The sequence below is a fragment of the Ctenopharyngodon idella genome, chromosome 6, assembly GCF_019924925.1.
Source record: "Ctenopharyngodon idella isolate HZGC_01 chromosome 6, HZGC01, whole genome shotgun sequence".
NCBI classification, from domain to species: Eukaryota; Metazoa; Chordata; class Actinopteri; order Cypriniformes; family Xenocyprididae; genus Ctenopharyngodon; species Ctenopharyngodon idella.
The window spans coordinates 22,967,564-22,988,578 of record NC_067225.1 but is presented as its reverse complement, the minus strand read 5'-3'; the positions used below and the strand labels follow the sequence as shown (position 1 = coordinate 22,988,578).

Below are 21,015 nucleotides of genomic sequence, written 5' to 3'. Positions count from 1 at the left end.
TTTTTGTTCCCTTTTCAAAAGGATCATATAATGTTCCTATGATACATGTAGAGATGTATCTCTCTGCATTAAGTTAAAATAACAAAATAATCAACAAATAATGTGAACATTTTTTAAAAGAATTCAACGTTTTGAATTTTTATAATATTTCCAAATATTTCAGCTACATTGCTTTTAGGGACAAATTAATGATAATTACTAAAATTATCCCCTTTAATCTCATTAGATTGCAGTGAACTGATTAAATAATTGCAGTTGATTGGTAGACGCCCAAAGGGGATACTGTCATGTCTTTTTTTTTTTTTTTAATTACAGAAGCAATGGCAAACTCATTAACACTGAGACAAAAGACAACACTTCTGATAACAATGCTGATAACAATTCTGTAATTAATGAAAAATGCTCTCAACACAAATGTAAACAGTTACAAAGAAAAAACCCAGAAAGAACAAAGCATAAATAGTACATAAATATCTGTGTGAACTCTTTGAGTCACAACACAAAAATTGTTAGCACATGCAAGATGTTGTTACATAAATAGTGGTCATCACATGATCAACAAGTCTTGTCTGATTGTGAACCTCTGGGAACAAAATGTCAAGGAGTTTTTTGACCCCTTTAAAACTCCTCCAATGGACTTCAAATCCAGTTTCAAGAAAGACTTCAAGCAAGAGATTTAAATATAAACATAACTTTCACATAAACCTTTATAAAAGAGTTTGCAATGTCATTTTAAAGCAATATCCACCTAAAAAAAAAAAGGAAATTTCTCATGCCTTTTGAAACCCATATGACTTCCTTTCTTGCATGAAACAAAAGAACTGAATGTCAATGAATGTCAAGAAAGACATGAGGGTGAGTACATGATGACAGAATGTTCAGTTTTGGTCCTTTTAAATTAACTGTCATGAATGCAACAAATCAAGGAGAATAAGGGCCGGTTCTTAGACCACTTGTTCAGTGTCTTATGCGTGAGAGCGGCATTTTGAAAACTTTTACAAACACATCTTGAAACCCTGCCTTCTTTCCCATTCATCAGCACTATGTACACAGTTGTATACTATTGTGCGGCATTTTGCTTTTTAATGCAAAAACACGTTCTCTGTGAACAGCCCCAGATAAGACACAAATATCAATTCTGATGAGTTATGCCACTCATGTTGTGTTCTTTATTTTTTATTTTATTTTGTAATTTTTCCATATATCAATAGGGACAGCGTTTTTCAATGTTAATATATAGATAAATTATAAAATGTCAAAGCCATTTCCCTTTTAGTCAAATAACAACAATGAATCAGCGACTGGTTATATACTAGATGTATTATGAATACAATGGTTTGAACAAGTTCTCGATCAAAACAGTCATTTCAAATAGTTCCTCAGCAGCACAATTGATGGAAAATATTTCAACCATTTCAAACCACTTCTGGCTATTGTGCAAAATGTGGGTGGGGGTGCTTACTATTACAGAAGCACTTTGGTATACCCCAACCCCCTTCCCGATTAAATTATGATAATGGCATGAAACACAGTCCATCCCGGTGAATGGAAACACAGGCAGCACAGAATCAAATAATGATACGCTTTAGAGGCACCATTACAAGGCAAGCACATCAGAGCAGTTAGCAGACATGTCAAACAGTTGTAAGCATATGCAAACATTTCTTATCAAAAACACACAAGCAGCACCACGACCATCTGTTGATACAAGCTTAGCGTGTACAGCTCTGGGACTCCATTCACAGCCAGAGCTGTCATTGTCTTACAACATAAATAAATGTAAAACTCGTAATACATTCATGAAACCCTGTTGTTTTTAATGCAGACTCGCCACACTTCGTGGCATTCGTGATTTGGCATCTGGCATTAGGACATTCACAGGTGGGTTATGATTCAAAATGATTTGCTGGTGGCTTCACATGCAAACAAACCTGGCAGCTCTTATTGCCTGCACATTTACAATGAATTATAAATACAGATAAATCAATGGTTCATCTTGTGTTCTGGCCCCAAGAACTATTGACACTCAATCACACTTTAAAATCTGTAAATGTCTTTGCATTAGATTAGATAATAAAATAACAATTCCAAACTCACATGACTTTCTCATGTGGTACATTAACGGATGCATTTTTTCTCATCTCTACAAAGAAGGATCAATAACAAAGAAGAGGGACTCGAAAGCATCATGAAAGTAGTCCATACAATTTTTGCATTAATTATATATTTCTTCTGAAGACATACATTAGCTTTCTGTGATGAACAGATGTTTTTTTTTTTTTTTTACTTTTATGGTGCTTTATTGAACCTTAAAAGCTCTTCAGAAAGAAATGGGTTTGTATAGGGTGATAAAATGAATAAACCTTTCTATAGGAAAGAAACTCCGATATTATGCATTTGGCAACATAAATACAATGTTCTGAACAGCTTTGATGTTAGATTTGACAAGAATCTAAGGAAACAGTTACATTCACATGCAGAAAGCACTTGAATGGTCACAAGTCAGACCTTGTTTATCACCTCAATGCACATTTGAGCTGATCACAGACCTGCTTTGTACTCATGATGCACCAGCTAATTAAGCTGTGAAATATTATACAATCATACTATTTTCCATTGCCCTATTCAGCAGCTACTCAAGTGCACAACGGCAAGTTAATCACGACTAGGCGTCTGACAGTGCATCCTGAGCCACGTTCATTTCACTATTAATTAAGTCCCATGTCAGATTCATTAATTTTACTCTGTAATCACTGCCTCAGAGCATATGTCAAATGTTAAATCCATTTACAAAAGTATTCCGGCTCCCACTGACAACTATTGAATCTTGCAAATACCATAAAATTTCCAGAGCAATCAGAAATCAGTGTTTTCTCTGATGTTCTCTGAGGTTGTTATTTGGATTTGCCAAAAGCTCTTTTTATTGGATAGAGAATACTAGCAATTTCTTGCAATCTTCCAAATGTATTTACTGGTCACGCCACCTCTTCACATTGACTGATTTCATAGAGCTCTGACCTCTAAGAAAATACATTATTGCCTCTCCCTTTTTCCCAGATAGTGCTTTGGCACCTCCCTCGCTTATTTTCTTTTAATCGGAAAGGCGTAAAATCATTACAGCAAAAATTTTTAGTGTCCTGGGGATTTAAGCTGGTTTCAAAGAATTTGAGGCACAAAGGCACACATATTTTGTAAGGACAGAGTTTTTTTTTGTTTTGACAATATATTCTTTTAACAACTTACTAGTCGTAAATATTAATTCTTATACTTCTAATATTGTATAAAACATCACAAATGTATTTGCAGAGTGCCAGGAATATAACCTGCTGTTTAGCATAACTGATGAACTGATGTCCTCTCTAAAACAATAACCAACTGCACAGTGCAAACATAATATGCTAAGATGATGTTCAGTCACACTCAGTAAGATTCATGACTACATATGTGCAACTGAAGGGCCCAATTAGAAGAACAGCTTTAATCATCCTTATCAATAATTTATGTATGTTAAATTAAAATTCAACACACAAAAATGACTGCATGTTATCTTAGCAGCCAATAGTAATATAAAACAGCTGCGCCAGCTCATTAAATGTTTCTCACAAAGTCAACCTACCTCAAATGTTACATAATGTACCACTAAAAGGATGCAGAATAAGGAAAGAACAAAGCTTTAATGGCCTCTTTACAACAACAATTTCCATGAATGACTCAACAAAATATGCTGAAATTGCTTTCCATATGAATTTTAAAGGCTTTTTGGTTTATTATCACAACTGATGTTATCAAGAATATTGCGCATAAAAGATGCAGCACTTTGAGGCACTTGTGCATCAAAAAATGAGAACTGGCTACTAAAATTAACATTCTGAAAGGAGCTGTTCCAAGGCCAGAAGCATCTCAACATACTATTGAATTAGAGCCATTCACTTTTGCATTAACTTCACTCAGGAATCCAGCTGAAAAACTCCAGCATGGAATTCAATTAAACATAATCACGGTTATAGCTATCAGCATCAAAAAGAGCTCTGCAGGCTTGGCATTGAGAAATGCACACAATAAAACGAAATAAAAGTTTAGAGTTTTTATGAGAGGCTTTAAAATGAGTGAAAATATTCAAAGTGGGAGGTATTTGAGACCATTCAGTGCTTTACTGCAAATTAAACAGCTCTGAAATGTTACATAACAGATCATAAATTATGTCAAGAAATAGTCCTTCAATTTTTTTTCTTGCAGTTGGTATGTGAATAAAAGGATTTTTCTGTATAGTACCAATACTGAATGTAGTTTAAAATAACCAGTCTCCATGGGAGCTGGCAAACTTCAGTTTATGATTTTCTGTGTCGTTTAATCATCTAATTTGCTAATATTGCTGTTGTATATGCAAGATTCCCACATCTTTTGAACAATTTGTTACCATTACATTTTTAATCAAAATATTTTTGGAATAATTTGGAGCTGGACATAAATGTATATGTACCACTAAATAATTTCTTACCTTCTTACCTAGTTTTTCTTATCTTGCATGATATTTTCAAGTTATTCCATGTCAGTGGGAACCCTGCATATGTCATTTTAAAGGGATACTTCATCCAAAAATGAAATTCTGTCATTAATTTCTCACCCTCATGTCGTCCGACACCCGTAAGACCAGTAAATATAGTCCAAGTTCAGCGCTTCCAAGTTGTACGTCAGAACGCCGACTCATTGTCCGGCTCCTACGTAAGCATCACACGCATGCGTTGTGCTGTTCACATGAACAGCGTCAGCCAATACTGAGCCTGTGTTCTGATGTAGAACCTGGACGCGCTGGACGTAAACAGCGTAGGAGAATGAAAAAGAGAAGATATTGTTGAATAAAGTCGTTATTTTTGTTTTGTTTTTGCACACAAAAAGTATTCTTGTCACTTTATAAAATTAAGGTTAAACCACTGCAGTCATATGGACTATTTTAACAATGTCTTTAGTACCTTTCTGGGGCCTCATTTATAAAATGTTGCACAGAAACCGTCCTAAATTTGATCTTACGATCATTTCTCAGATGTGCTTACGTGTGATTCATAGAATAAATGTACACACAGAAAACGAGCGTACGCCTCTCTTTCAGATGTGAAATCTATAAATTATAATGTAATTTACATATAAAAGATCAACAGTCATCGTCCAAATCCTTAGCGAGCTGCAAGAATAGCTTAGATTTCCAAAAACCTGCAGTAATCTGACAATGAAAAGTGTGTACCTCTGCTCAGACCCTGACGTGGCTTTAAGCACTTTTCCACGTCAAAGACCGTTTTTATAAATATGAGCGTTGGCGTGGATTTAAGCGTACGCACACTCTAAGATCAAATCTGTGCATACGCACGCTTTATAAATGAGGCCCCTGGACCTTGAAAGCGGTGGTTGCTGTCTATGGAGGAGTCAGATACCTCTCTGATTTCATCAAAAATATCTTAATTTGTGTTCTGAAGATGAACGAAGGTCTTACGGGTGTGGAACGACATGAGGGTGAGTAATTAATGACAGAATTTTCATTTTTGGGTGAACTAACTCTTAAAGGTCTTGCCATTTTGTTTCACTTCAAATGCTGCTGAGTAACTCTAAACAAAATCCCTTTGAATGTGTTGACTGTGACAGTGACACAAAAGTGATGCGTTTGCGTGGCAGAATGCTGACATCACCCTACATCAATGCAACAATCCATAGAAAGTTTGAATCTCATTATTTTTCTGATCGTGGGTGATTATACCCTTTGTCATTTTATGCCTATTCAGTTTTTGTACCACTGTCAAGTCACTGTTCCGCTTGGCCACCATTCAAGTTACTGTTCTCCACGTTTAGGGACTTTTTGTGAACATTATCATTCTGAACGGCCTTTTTATTTAGGACATCAAGACGACACTGAGTTTCCTTCTGCGCGTCCAGTGAGCACCTGGATACTGCGCTGGCCACCTGGCAGAACTTCCTCAGGAGAATCTCTCTCAGGAGCAGGTAAACCCACGGGTCTAGAATCTGGTTGAGCGAGGCCAGACGTATGGCTGTGAGAAAGAAATTACAGTCCATCTGTAAGTCCTGGGGTGAGAGAGATACAGCAGCAGAATTGCATTGATGGGAGGATGTGTGGGTCGAGATCATCTTCAACATAAGGACCTGCAGAATGGAAGGAGACACACCAAAATCGGCATATTATATGAATGATAAAAAAAGACTTAACTTACTCTACATATTTTTTTTCATTCAGAATTAAAGGATTAGTTCATTTCAGAATTCAAATTTCCAATTTACTCACCCCCATGTCATCCAAGATGTTTATGTCTTTCTTTCTTCAGTCGGTTTTAGAGGAAAACATTCCAGGATTTTTTCTCCATATAGTGGACTTCAACAGCTACCAACGGGTTGAAGGTCCAAATTGCAGTTTCAATGCAGCTTCAAAGGGCTCTACACGACCCTAGGAATAAGGATCTTATCTAGCGAAACAATCGTCATTATCTATTAAAAAAATAATTTATATACTTTTTAACCACAAATGCTCCTCTTGAACTAGCTCTGCGATGCACCACGCATTACGCAATCACGTTGGAAAGGTCACACTTGACGTAGGTGGAATGTTTTCCTCAAAAACCTTAATTTCTTTTCGACTGAAGAAAGAAAGACATAAACATCTTGTATGACATGGGGGTGAGTAAATTATCAGGACATTTTAATTCTGAAGTGAACTAGTCTTTTAAGAAAAATTCTTATGCTTGTGCTTATAGACTTCCAAAGACTGCTCAGCAGATTTCCGTAATTCTGAATGCATCTCATTCGCAAAGTTTTACACCCCTGCAGGTTTGTTTAATATTTTGTCTAATTTTATAATGTTTTCAGTTAACAATAAAAGTTCAGTACTCTTGTTTTATGAATATTTGTTATTTTTAAAATAATAATAGAATTTTTAATATATTGCTGTATTGACTAAAATAATTGTGCAGTAATCTATTTCCCCTAATTTTACATTTATATTACCTTTGACGTCATACAGCGCTCACTTAAGTTAATATTTAAAAACACTTATAATTCAATACTGTTAAATGTAAAGATGTCAAAATACTGTATATAATATCATTGTGATGCCTAAACTAACTTGTAGCATTTAAAATGGTTAATTTTAGTTTTTGGGGTGTTATTTATTTAGGGAAAATTGTATAGAATTTAAATATCTGCAATTTATCATTATCGGCCGTAACATAAAGCTTCACTCCATTCTACAAAATATGAATTTGCATATTCTGTGTGGGCTTATGAAATTACGTAACTGGGAAAAACCGACATTTTTGCAGAATGTCAAATCATAACAGCAACTCTTTGACAAGAGTCTTTTTGGATAGATCCTAAAGTCACAGGAATCACAGGGTAAAAAGTAACTAATTTCAAATGAATGCTCAAAAACATACTGGCAACAAGTAGCCCTCCAACATGTACGGTACTAGTAAAACAGCTGGCCTGAGCTCACCCTAACATAGAAATTCATATATTCTGTTTTGTCCAATATAAATAGAGGCTTTCTGTAGCTGGCCACAATTAGGTATGAGCAGGAATGACACACTGTGCATGCTTCCATCTGATATCTACAGAAAGCGTGTCTGGCAAAAGCTGATATGATACATACCAGTAGAGGTGACCAGCATGTCAACAGCACACACATAATGCCCATCAACTGAATAACAGTCTCTGTTGTTAACCTTTCCCATTGCTTGGATGACTGGGTCGAGCTTGGCTTCGTTTTGCAACGTGTAACCAAGGCACGAATGGTCATAACATTACAAAACAAAGTAACCAGTAAAGAAAATATCCCCAATGCCGCAAAGGTCGTGGCAAAAAACGTATTTCCCGTCACGTCCTTGTCACCTGTACTTATGAAGCACCAAGTGCCTGGCCACTGCAAAGTGTACTTCCCAACCCCAACAATGGGCAATAAGGCAAAAATCAAAACAAGACACCAAATGATGACCAGGACCTGCTTGGTCACGCTGGTTTTCATGTAATGTGAGTACCAGTGAGGAGCAGTGATGGCCAATGCCCTCTCAATGGCCATGGCACTGGCTAAAAAGAGAGGGCACAAGCCAAAAATGGTCATGCACACCCCGAAGAAGGCGCAGAGAGTTCCCGATGGGTCCACGCGTTTCCATTTCAGATCTGCTCTGTACACCGAAATGACAATCGGACTTGTAAGCAGTTGGCCGAAAAGATCAGTTAACGCCAACGAGCCGATGCAAAGCAAAAAGGATTTCTTCCTTTTGTTTTCTTTTTTTCTATATGCACTAGAAACTAGCAACATCGCAAGAGAGTTTCCGACCATTCCAGTGATCATCATAGTGATGGGGAAAAAGACGGACACAGAGCCACAGCTGGCGTTGTTGCCCGTGCTGTCCTGCGAAGATTTGGAGACGTTCTTCTCCCACATCATGGTTCCAGCAGTCAGGTTTTGTGGCAAGACATCTGCAGACTGACATTTGGATGTCATCCTTTTTCAGGGAGCGTGTTCATGGCCACAGTAGCCCTTTAAAACAGGTTGAGTCCTCAGTGAAGTCTACCTCACTTCTTTCTCACTTTGTGCGCTCTGCTGTCCGAGCGCGCGCTATAAACACAGAGGCGGGACCCTTATGGAAATGTAAAACATGCCGAGAAAGACAATAAAAAAATAGTGCAATATATTTTTATTGAATATTTATAAAATCAAAAATATATATTTTTAATATATATATATATAGATAGGCTACACGTGTTGCTCAGTTCCGGATGCGCGTTTGGTAAGATTTTTTTTTCTGCTGTTCAGTTTGGGTATCTCAAAAAATAAGCAATAAAAAAAGAACAGGAAATTTTGCCTTCAACCTAGGCTGAGGGAACACATTCATTCTTTCTGTTTGACCGAAGGAATTTTTAAAAGGCTCGTCTGACCAAATGTAAGACAATCGTTGTAGAAGGTGAACTTTTCGAAATTTCTCAAGATTGTAGGTTTAACGATCGCTTAACTTTTAATAACAAAATACAAATAACTTTGATGATAGACAAATCTCTAAACAAGAGAAATATTCACCATTAAATGTTTTATTAGATGATGATGATCCCCTTGAACCACCAGCTCACAGACGGTTTTGAACGCAACAAGTGCCACCTAGCGCACGAGAAACGATTCTCAGCAAATCCTTATCAGTCAGCGCAGTGAAGGTGTATTTTTGCTCGTTAACAAAAATTCATACGGACTCATAATACAAATATTCTATAAAATAGACAAGCCAAGGACGTAAATTAAAAATCTTGAATATGTAATTTCACAAAACACCACTAAAATTCACAAGTAGCAGCGTAGTATATTTTAAACATCACCCTTTATAGGTTGATTGCAGTAGACCAGTTAAAAATGTCTCACTAAATAAATAAAAGGCAGTAAAGTGAGGCAGAAATGGGCCTATTAGGAAGAGAAAATTTCTCATCACAACATCTGCCAATACAATAAACATGGAAAGACAAAAACAGTGCCAACAAAAGGTTCAGATTAACAAGTGTTTATTCATGTTGATTACACTGTCAAGTCATGTTAATGAACAGTAAACATTTTCATATTTCATACGTCAGAAGGGGCTGAATATTTCAGATTACATGTTCCAAATTTGATTTTACCACAGAAAAAAAACAAAAAAAAAAACAATCAGGAATTTACGTGATCAGTAATTTGAGTTTGTCCACTTAAAACGTTTCTTAATTCCACAAGTGATGGATAAAAAAATAAAAAAAAAAGACAAAAAGGACAATTTTTTTCTTCCACATTTCATCGGTCTTACCAGAAGAAAACAAAACTCTACAAGTATAAAAAAAACCATACTTACCTTTAACGCACACAATTAGATAAGGCAATGTTACGCCTCAGAGGAAAATCTCTTTTTAACTTTCAGATGCTGGCATTACTGATGTGGTTAAATAATGTTTAAGCCATCAACATTTCTTGTGTTTCACATCACAAAAGAACTATAAAACCAGCATCTGATGAGTATTTTTTTTTTCTTTTAAATCAACAAATGCTTTGTTATTAAACTTTTTTTGGACTGCAGTAATGTCTGACAATGGATGGATAAAACTATTTCTGCAATATAATTCACATAAATTGATGTCTAGGAGATATGTGCCATTTATACAGTCACAGACTTAAAGTTGTTTCTCTGTAAACCCACTTACACTATAGACTTTACACCTTGAGTTATACTGTTGAAAGATTTGGCTAGATGTTAAAAAAAGAAGAAGAAGAAAATAAAACTTTTGAGAAGTAGTTAAGTGAACATGTGCGCAAGTTTTTTTTCATGGAAATCAATGTGAATTCAAACAGTTGGGTTGTTGCAATAGCACAAAAAAACTGGAGTTGGAAAAAAACAACATGCAGTTTTAGAAAGATTTGTTTCTTTTGTTAATCATTTCTGTTTTGAGCTTGAGCCAGAGTGGGATGATCCGGATGAGCCTCTGCGCCTAAAGAGAGATAGAAAGAAAGAGACAAGGAGAAAGACAATGACTGATTAAGAGATTTGGTTCTTGATATCAAAACAAAGAATAAAGTTTTGTACAGAGAAAAGCACATTTGTGTCACATTGTTTCAATTATGCACTGTATTAGCACTGAGCCCTGTGTATAATGCAGAAGGACGCCTGGTATCCAGGACACCATGTGTTACACCAAACCTTTCAGACGAGTGCGATCGTGCGCGTCTTTTTTTGCGGCCCGCAGAGGAGGACCTGGAACGACTCCTCTTCTGGCCTCCCTCAGGCGATGATGAAGGCGAGCGAGACCTCTTCTTTGAGGAAGCAGAGCCCTTTCCTGATCTGGAGCTGGATCTTTCAAAGGGGATAAATAAGCATTCACATGAAGTCAACAAATATCGCTACACATATTACTATAATAACACTACCAAAGGGACTGTAATGGTAGGAAAACATCCATCCACAGCCCTCTAAAAACTACAGTAAATACTACAACTTCTTAAAGACCAAAGCTGCAGGTCTGACCAGCTGAACTTTTCAAAAGAACAAAGCTGAACCCGTCAAGAGTTTCAGAACAACTTGAAGCTCTAATTGCCTGTCAGATGTCACAGTGTTATCAGATAAATTGAGACCTGTGACACTGAATAATCAACAGCTCCAAACAAGCACATCTTAAAAAAGCACAAGAAAGATCTTGACACCTATGCAGAGAGCAAAAAAGTAAAAAAAATCCTGTTCAAACATTCCTAAAGAAATAAAGCTCCATCTGACAGCACTCTCATCTTATTATTATTATTATTTTTTGAAAGGTGATCAAAAGTTGAATTCTGTTTGGACTCAGAAGGACAAAAAGTTCACTACAGCCACTGGCTGTTCACACACACTCTCTCTCCTGGAGAGTGCATGTGACCTCATTCACCTGGATTTGGACCTGGAGCGAGAGCGAGATCGCGATCGGGAACTGGATGAGCTCCTGGACCGGGATCTGCAAAACACCGGCATCAACAAAAAAAACACACCACTAATTTCCAATTTTTCTGAGAAAGTTAAAGACCCTAGAACAGATAAAAACCCAAGAACAGAATCTTTATCAAATGACAAGTGTTAAAAAGAAAGATCAGCTTTGACATTTTTCAGAAAAATAATTACTTAATCATCATTGAGTGTTGCATAAAAGGTCTTTTTGTGCATAAAGACATCTTGTTTCATTTAATATTGCCAAAACAATTTCTAAGGCTTTAAACCCTTTTCAAGTAGTGTTAATGGCATGAATTACTTATAAATTGCAGAGCACTAAATTTACATGATTGCTTTCGTCAAAGAACAAGTTTTATGCTATCATGTCAGAATCAAAAATGCAGTTGAAAAAGACAAAATATATCTTTAAAAATACTAAAAGAAAACAAAAAGGGAAAGAAAAAGAAATTAAACATTAAAACAGATTAACACGATACGATTTGAATAAAGATTTGAGCTGATACTGACATTTGCCTGGAGTTACCCTTGACCTGTACCCTTTTACCTGGACCTAGACCGGGAACTTGAACTGGAAGAGCGAGAAGATGAGCGTGAGGAGACCGAGGGACTCCCTTTCTTCTCATCACTAGCATCCAAATCGTACTTGGACAAATCTGCATCATCTTCATCTTCTTCTTCATCATCATCATCATCATCGTCATCCTAATAGGATAAAAATCAGAAGCACATCAAAAACTATGACAGTGGGTTCATAAATCTGCTAAAGCTCCAAGGATTTGTTCACACTGCACCCCTTTACAATTTTTTTCCCCAAATACTATCTTTATGACTGCAGTCATTTTACAAGTAATTAAATTGACAGTGTGATCAATATCTAATAAAATTAGTAAAAAAAAAAAAAAAAAAAAAAAAAATCAACAAATTATAGGACCACTAACACAGATGTACAGAAAAAAAATCTTACATCAAGTTTGTATTTTGAAAGATCTCCATCTTCGTCGTCATCCTCATCGTCTTCGCCATCATTTTTCTCTTCTTTTTTTGGTTCCTCTTTCTTTTCAATGTCCTTCTTACTTTTCCCACGATACTTCTTTTTTATACGCCCAAACTGTCCAGAAGGCCAACAAAATGATTAAAATTCAAGTTTATTTATCATTTAGTAAATGACATATATTGTGCATTGTGCTATACAAATGACAAATCTATTCTTTATTAATAACAAGAACTGTTAGAATGAAAAATAAAAATCTCCACTGACCTCATCGTACTCGCCATCAGATTCCTCTCGCTCATTGTAGACTAAATTCTCTCTCTCGTTGAATCCTCCACCGTATCCTGTTAGACATGCATCAAGCATATGGCATAAACCAAAATTATGGCAAAATGTTGCCATCAATATGCAAAAAAACAAAAAACAAACAAAAACAAAAAAACACTAGCATTCTATTTTGAACAGACAAAGCATACCTGTCCTTTCCTCCAGTTTGGCATATTTAGGAGTGTTACACATGTTGCACTCTGATCTTCTGGCCCAGTTTACATTGCCACACCTAGATTTAAAGAAACAAGAACAAGTTCAGAAATTAATAACTTTGGTGAATTACAAGGGTTGCAAACCCATAAGCAAGACAATCAGAAGACGGCCCTTTGGTTATTTACAAGACCTAGATGTCCTTTCAGAAATAAAAAAGAAAAGGGGTGCATTATGAAGAAAATACAGGGGAAAAAAAAAATCTATTCTTGTCTCAAATAGCTTATAGTCCAATATGGGTTGGATTTGTGAATGTAAGCCTGCGATTTCTGGTCCTGGAGGGCCACTGTCATGCAGAGTTTAGCTCCATGTCAAATCATACACACCTGCCTGTGATTTTTAAGTAATACTGAGGACTTTGGCCCTGTTTACACCTGGTTTTAAGATGCGTTTTGGTCGATCGGATCACAAGTAGATGAGGGAAACATATTCCCGTTTAAACCTCGTGTCTCTTTTGTCCACTTCAACCACTTTTGACCTGATTTCTTCAAAGGGAGGGTCTATGGGATCTAATAAATGAAATAAGCCCACGAAATTTACACATGAACATGACCAGAGAAAACGGAAAAACATACGAGAGCAGCTGCTTTAGTTTCTGCTCTGATAGCCGCAAGACCACGCAGAACGCTGCGAGTGCGTGTTAGAAATCAGGAATGGTGAGAGAACATTGTGCTTGGTATGTTTTTTGTCTTCAAACCAAACTTGGGTCTTCAGCCAACAAAGTTTAAACCCCATCTGGCTAGCGCACTTCCCATAATGTTTACGTGTTATGTCAGTAGGCAGTCTTTTGTGGCTGTTCGAACACATTCAACCACATGAGCGTTTACACTACCTCTGGAAGTGGTCAAAAGTGGACAAGCTCAAAATGTTTTAAACCCCTGTTAACACCTGTACTTAGCGTCGTCCACTTGTGATCTGATTTACCAAAATGCATCTTAATACCAGGTGTAAACAGGGTCTTTGTGACTTTTGTGGAGTCGGATATATCATAATTACGTGTTCCGAGCACATGATTGACAAAGAAGTCAAATTTACAAGTGGGAAACTTGGAATTCTAGATCATACACAAGTTGCTGAGTTGTGATGTTGGAAGGGACGTGTCGATTTGAAAAATGGCAGAAACACTGATCTATAACATAGAATATAATACATCTATATTCTATACATATAGAGATCAGTGAGCTGAATGCAAGTCTGTAGCAAATGGCATAAAGTTAATCACTCAACTTTCGGTTTGCTTTATCTAACAAAACATTTAGATGTGATAACATTTTAAAATTAATAATTATATTTTGAACTCCATTGCAGTTATTTGGGTTTATTTCACAATATAATTCTTTTGTTTAGGCTTTTTCTATGTTTCCAAATTGAATACATGATGCTCGACTCAGAGGTACAAGTTTCCAAGGTGCACTTGAAGGCAACATAAAACTGGAGCAGGATTACAACAAAAAGCTTTTCTGAGGGACACAAAAGTGACAGTTCAGTTATTTTTTACCTCAACATTTTCAAGTGAACTGACCGCATTCCTTCATTGTTCTTCGTGGCAAGATATCACTACACTGCACATTTATTCTGCTCCATTAAGTAGATTAACAGTGTGGGGTTCAAATGAGAAGTAAAATATGAAGGAGTCAGAAGGAATGGTTTCTTTAACGTCACATCTAAAATGCACATTGGAAGTGTATTTAAGACATTTACAGCAATACCCACGTTTTGCACTGCCAGTCGTTTGCACTGAAGAGACCTCTGCTCTTCTCAGCGAGGGTCTTTCCAATCTCTGTTCCCCCTGCTTTCATCATCTTTGCTTCAGTTGTCTTTTCTGTTTAAAGAGTATTCACTAATTAGTGTGGACTAATCATATTAAATGGATAGTTCTCCCAAAAATGACAAATCTGTTATCAATTACTCAATCTCATGTCATTCCAAAACCAGACTTTCATTCATTTCTGAAACACCAATTAAGATACTTTTAATGAAATCAAAGATTTATGTCCCTCCATTGAAAGTCTACTCACCCAAAACTTTGACAGTTCATAATGTTTATAAGGAGATCAATAAATTAATATGAAGTAAGCAATTTAATCCAAGTCTTCTGAAGAGACATGATTACAAAGAGATTTTATTAAGACTTTTATTCACACATAAACATTGATTTTGGATTACTTTTACAATCTCTTTATGAATTTTTTGAACCGTCAAAGTTTAGGATGAATAGACTTTAAATGGAGGAACTGAAATCTCTCAGATTTCATTAAAAATAACTTCATTTGTGTTGCAAATATGAACAGAAGTCTTATGGATTTGGAACAACATAAGGGTGAGTAATTCATGACCGAATTTGAATTTTTGAGTGAACTAAGCCTTTAAGAAAGAACTGTAAGCCTTTAAACACAGTGTATTGATACTCCTTGTGACACATCTAATATACAAAACATAATGACTATACACGGAAGTATAACTCACTTACCCCTGCCACATCTGTTACAGCTCGTTCTTCTAGCAAAGTTGACATTTCCACACCTTAGATATTACAAAGATAAAACTGGTTAGGTCTGAAGACATTATAAACATCATTTAACATTCATACACACAATGAACAGGCCACCTCAGACACTTTCAAACAATAGCGAGACGCTTCAGTGGTGCACACAGTTAAATTGATTTTTTTTAAATAAACATTTCACAAAAATAGCCCAAGGGCACTGCAATTTCTAATGTAGGCGATATAATGGCAGTTAGCAGACTCGCGCAAACATCTGTTGTGCTGACTAGCTATATGTTTAACCGAAGAAGTATGAGTGTGCAACTCTCAAAAGTATTTGATTGGCAGTGTTTTAGAGATAAGAAATGAGTTTAACATTTAAATTTGGGAAATGACGCTTTTAATGGCGTTTACAGGCCCCATTCACACACTACAGACGCACGCTGAAGCTAACAAATGCTATGCTAACAGTAGCATGTGGGCTTCTCTCACCCAACATTGATTTTCCACAAGTTTTGGCTTTAAAGAACTGCAAATATATTCATACATTCATTATTAGGCTTTTTAATACATCACTATAGATCAAGTCTTACTTTTTATCGGGACAGATCCAGTCCCCGTCGCTAACACGAAAACTCTTTCCCGACATGTTCGTCCTCTCAGCTGCCCGCCACAATCCACCAGAGAAATGAAGAACACCTTATGAATATTAATATGCGTTTAATACACCAACACTAACGAGTTTCAACATTAAACGTACGCAAAAAACAACACTTTTCAGAGTGTGAAAGAGCGTATGCAGGAAATACGTTTGCTACGCCGAAAGACAACCATGGGTTGCGTATCAAAATCTAATTGGCTGCCTCCCTGGGCATTTTCTGGACACGATAGTGTGATGCTGCCTTCGTAGGCGACTCGCTAGGTTTTGAGCCACAGCCACAAACTTGACGTGCAGCAGCAGCACGACCTCTATTAGCATTACATACGAGCACTGAAGTCTAATTAGATCTATTTCTAAAAGAAATTCATTTGTCTAAACTAGCCTATGTGAGACGCATCAAACAGATGCCAAAAATAGACCCTACACATTCTAATCATATTTAATTATGAGCCATTTATTTTTGTAGAGAGCCTCATAAATAATAATAGAATTAGAATAAAAATATAATAACAAACTAGACAAAATATTTTGCTCAAGTGCAATATTACTATTCAGTAAACAAGACTGATAATTAGAACGACGACATAATACTATAAAAACAAACTAAAAACATAAATAAATAAGCGATTAGTTATTTAGGCATTATTCTTTTATTCAATGCCACAAAAACATTATTGACACCATTAGCTGTCAGACAAAGTTAAGACCACTTGTTATTTTCCTAATACATAATTGCATGTTGTATTGTTCTTTTACTACTTTCCTAAATGTCATTCTGGAAATAAAAAAAAATACACAAATTTATATCATACAAACAGTTTTGTAATATAGGTTTCTAAATGCTTCCAAAATGATCTTGAGTAAATACAATAATAAAACAAATGCAAAAAACTTTTATTTTCCCAGTCCACAAAATTCACAGGTATCTATATGAAACTGTTACATCTTTCCAAAACATGCTTAACGGCATAAATTTGGACATTATTTAATCCTTCCTTCATTATGTTTTTACTTTCGCACTTGTGGTTTAAATGTGTCCACTAGATGGCAGATTGTGTTCACCACACAACAGCCTGGAGAATTAGCACATTTGGCAGCAACTATGTCTGTACTCACTACAGGCTTGTTCCCATGTTAACATTTACACATGCATCACAGAAAAGAGTAAAAATCACAGACCTACATGCCATTGCCATATGCGAGGAACATGCAGATATCCACAGACATATGGTGACATATCTCTGAATCTTTCCTTTCAAATGCAAGCAATGCCCCACACGTTATGCCAACATTTTGCAGACCTTGGTTCGGTTCGGCATGAAGGCACACACATTGCTGGGCCAGATGGAGTTGAGACATTCCTCCCACTGCGAGTTCTCAGTCCTGCAGGGACTTAGATAGGACCCATCCTTGCTGGTGCTCACCAAGCTAAGCCTGTCCTCCATTCTCTGCCAAACTCACGCTGTTTCAGAGGTCTCTCGCACAGCTGGTGCATTGCTTATGAGTCAGAGTGCCCACATTGTTTTTCAAGTAGAGGTGTTTAAAAATATCTGATGCCCACATTTTGCCATGGCCATTTACACAAACACATTTTTGGATGGACAGTTTTTTGATGAATGTTACATTTAAATTTGAAATGAATCAACGCGAAACTGATGTAAATGACAAAGACTTAATGACAGATTTTATTTAGCATTTACACTTTTTAGCTCGCACCCTTGTATCAAATTGGCTGATAAAACAGTTTCAGCCAAGAAAGGATATGTAAATATATTAAGATTAGCCTTCCCTTCTACCATGTTAGTATGAGTGCATAGAAAATACAAATACACATTTCAGCAGGAGCTCATTGAAATGAAAACAAGAACTTGGATTATGAATAATGCATTTCTTTATCAGTAGAATCATAAGAAAGAACACACTCTTCTGTGAGTGGATTTTTACTTATTTATTTATTTATTTTTACTATTTAAAAGCTCAAAATAGACCTGCAACGCTTTTCGGCATCATCATGCCTCCTCTCACCTCGCAATCAATGATACAACTAACAGCCATAATCGATCATGGGTGCAAATGAGTTTTTGGGCTTGCAAATGTCACCGTCCAGTCTAGTGCTTGGTCATCCTTGGGATGTTCCACTCAGGTGCTTTTTTGACAGTGAAGGGCAACCAACAGAGGTTTGAATCCCTATATGAAGCCACCTGGGAGTTCCGGGTCTGACAGATGGTGGAAGCTTTTCCTGATAGGAAGAGAGTTGTGTTACTTTGACACTTTGGTTTAACATCATCATAATGAGTTAATAACGGAAGCTTGTATTCCCAAATGCACTGATACAGTGATTTCCTTCCTTGTGCAAGGAAGTTGTACTTGCAGCTGCTCTTGTCGAATCAAAGACGAGACAGATGAGAACAGCAACAGAGATCTTTTGGTTTGCATGAGTAGATGGTGAGGTGCTGTCAGCTTGCTGTGCTCTTATGTAAGAGGTGAGGAGTAGCTCAGGAAAGCTGGCTGCCAGCTGTGCTGGTATTTGGATGAGAGCTCCTGCCTTGTCACCTCATTGTAATCTCTCTAATGCATATTCATTGTCAATGCATGGGAGCACTTCTCATTCAGAAGGTCATCCGCAGTGGGGCCCCATTGCAATGGATTTTTGTACGTTGAATAAGTCGGAGGGAGGACAGTGACACTGGATAAATATTCTCATCTAGACGAGTGCTATCATGTCTTCATTTCTCTTCTCAGAGGTGACCTCATGCTCGACAGCTGAACGGATAATAATGTTATGTACAGTGTAACTTAATGTGACATCATATAACATAAGGCATCCTGCTTTAACGTAATGCTTGTGAGGTGAGAAAATTGCATGTCTCATGTCATAACAGTAAATCATCTAGTGAAGGTGAAGTAAAAAAGATAGAAGGTGAGATACCATTTCTTAAAGGATTAGTTCACTTTAAAATGAAAATTACCCCAAGATTTACTCACCCTCAAGCCATCCTAGGTGTATATGACTTTCTTCTTTCTGATGAACACAATCGGAGTTATATTAATAAATATCTTGAAGCATCCAAGCTTTATAATGGCAGTGAACAGGACCAACGAGTATGAAGCTAAAGAAAGTGCATCCTTCCATTATAAACGTACTCCACATTGGAGTCCACTATATTATAAACGTACTCCACACCTTAATAAAGGCTTTCTAAAGCAAAGTGATGCGTTTGTGTAAGAAAAATTTCCATATTAAAAAGTTATAAAGTAAATACGGATACGGAAGGTGGTCTGGCGGAAGCTAGATATTTTACTTGTTAAATATGGATATTTTTCTTACACAAACGCATCACAACCCCCTGGAGCCATGTGGAGTGCGTTTATGATGGTTGGATGCACTTTCTTCAGCTTCATACTCGTTGGTCCCGTTCACTGCCATTATAAAGCTTGGATGCGTCAGGATATTTATTAATATATAACGATTGTGTTCATCAGAAAGAAGAAAGTCATATACACCTAGAATGGCTTGAGGGTGAGTAAATCTTGGGGTAATTTTCATTTTAAGGTGAACTAATCCTTTAAGATATCATATCCAAAAACAGGACATGATGAGGAAACAAAGAAATAGTTCACCTAAAAAATTCAACTGTTGTGATAATTTACTCACCCTTATGTTGTTCTAAAACTATAACTTTTGAAATTTAAAACAATGTCAAGTTTTTTTTCATTTACTTTGGCCACTCAAACTCTCCTCTTCACCATGCATTAAGACAATATAGGTATGCATCCTCTTCTAGGCAAATTTGTAACATATTTAATTGATTGGAACTTCTTAATTATTGCCCTGATGGTGGAAATGGGAATTTTCAATGATTTAGCTATTTTCTGCGGAGCCCCGGACATGACATGCAGGAAAAAAATAGTAGGCTAAATCGTGCGCACGATTTATTAATTAATTCTCTCGATTTACTAAAACGTGCGCACGATTTACTATTTCGTTCCCTCATGCGCATGATTTATAAATCGAGGGAACGAAATAGTAAATCGTGCGCACAATTTAGTAAAACGAGGGAATGAATTAGTAAATCGTGCGCACAATTTAATTTTTTTTCTTTCATGTCATGTGCGGGGCTCCGTAATTTTCTTACAGTCACTTTTTATTTTGTGAAGCTCAACAATCTTTTGCTGCACATCAGAATTATAGACCTTTACTAACACTAACCATAGAACTTGGTTTTACTCATTGTGATGGATGATTAAGGGAATTTGACCTTTGTGTTTCCTCATATTTGTACTCCTGTGACAGGAAGTCATGGCTGGACAATTTCATGTTCCTAGTCACCCTGGTGTGCTAAAAAATGAATGGGAATATACTTCAGAGATATTTTACTCATAATAAATTCAAGGGGTGCCAATAATTTTGGGTAATGTGTTTTGGAAAAAAACATTTATTTCATAATTCCCCCCACTTTCAATCCTTTTACTTCAATGAAAAGTTAGATTTTTGCTAATTATTTGAATGAAAGATCAAAAGGATAAACAATGCAGATTTATTTTTACAGCCATCTTTGATCATATTTACCAAGGGTGCCAATAATTCTGACCACAACTGTATATATATATATAGAGAGAGAGAGAGAGAGAGAGAGAGATGTGATTGACTATATATATATATATATATATATATATACATACACACAGTGCTGCTTGAAAGTTTGTGAACCCCTTGCAGAATCTGTGAAAATGTGAATAATTTTAACAAAATAAGAGGGATCATACAATATGCATGTTATTTTTATTTAGTACTGTCCTGAATAAGATATTTTACATAAAAAATGTTTACATATGGTCCACAAGACAAAAAAATAGC

General features: G+C 36.3%; 2 protein-coding genes across 3 annotated transcripts; both read right to left on the bottom strand.

Annotated features, from left to right (window-relative positions):
* Nucleotides 1–363: 363 nt before the first annotated feature.
* ptger3 (prostaglandin E receptor 3 (subtype EP3)) lies at nt 364–8,905 on the bottom strand. The gene is made up of 2 exons (XM_051897978.1): nt 7,646–8,905; nt 364–6,147 (listed from the first exon to the last, which is right to left on the bottom strand). Exons 1-2 carry the CDS (start codon nt 8,498–8,500, stop codon nt 5,791–5,793), a joined length of 1,212 nt encoding a protein of 403 aa, XP_051753938.1. The 5' UTR covers nt 8,501–8,905; the 3' UTR covers nt 364–5,790.
* A 621-nt stretch (nt 8,906–9,526) lies between these two features.
* Nucleotides 9,527–16,356, bottom strand: zranb2 (zinc finger, RAN-binding domain containing 2). 2 transcript variants are annotated; one of them, XM_051897982.1, is made up of 10 exons: nt 16,090–16,354; nt 15,482–15,534; nt 14,725–14,833; nt 12,948–13,030; nt 12,739–12,815; nt 12,445–12,588; nt 12,025–12,182; nt 11,422–11,487; nt 10,704–10,856; nt 9,527–10,494 (listed from the first exon to the last, which is right to left on the bottom strand). In XM_051897982.1, the coding sequence occupies exons 1-10, from the start codon at nt 16,143–16,145 to the stop codon at nt 10,440–10,442; spliced, it is 954 nt and encodes a 317-aa protein (XP_051753942.1). In that variant the 5' UTR covers nt 16,146–16,354; the 3' UTR covers nt 9,527–10,439. The 2 variants fall into 2 exon arrangements, with proteins under 2 accessions (XP_051753942.1, XP_051753941.1); XM_051897981.1 differs by having other exon boundaries at nt 9,527–10,856; nt 16,090–16,356.
* Between the last annotated feature and the right edge of the window lie 4,659 nt (nt 16,357–21,015).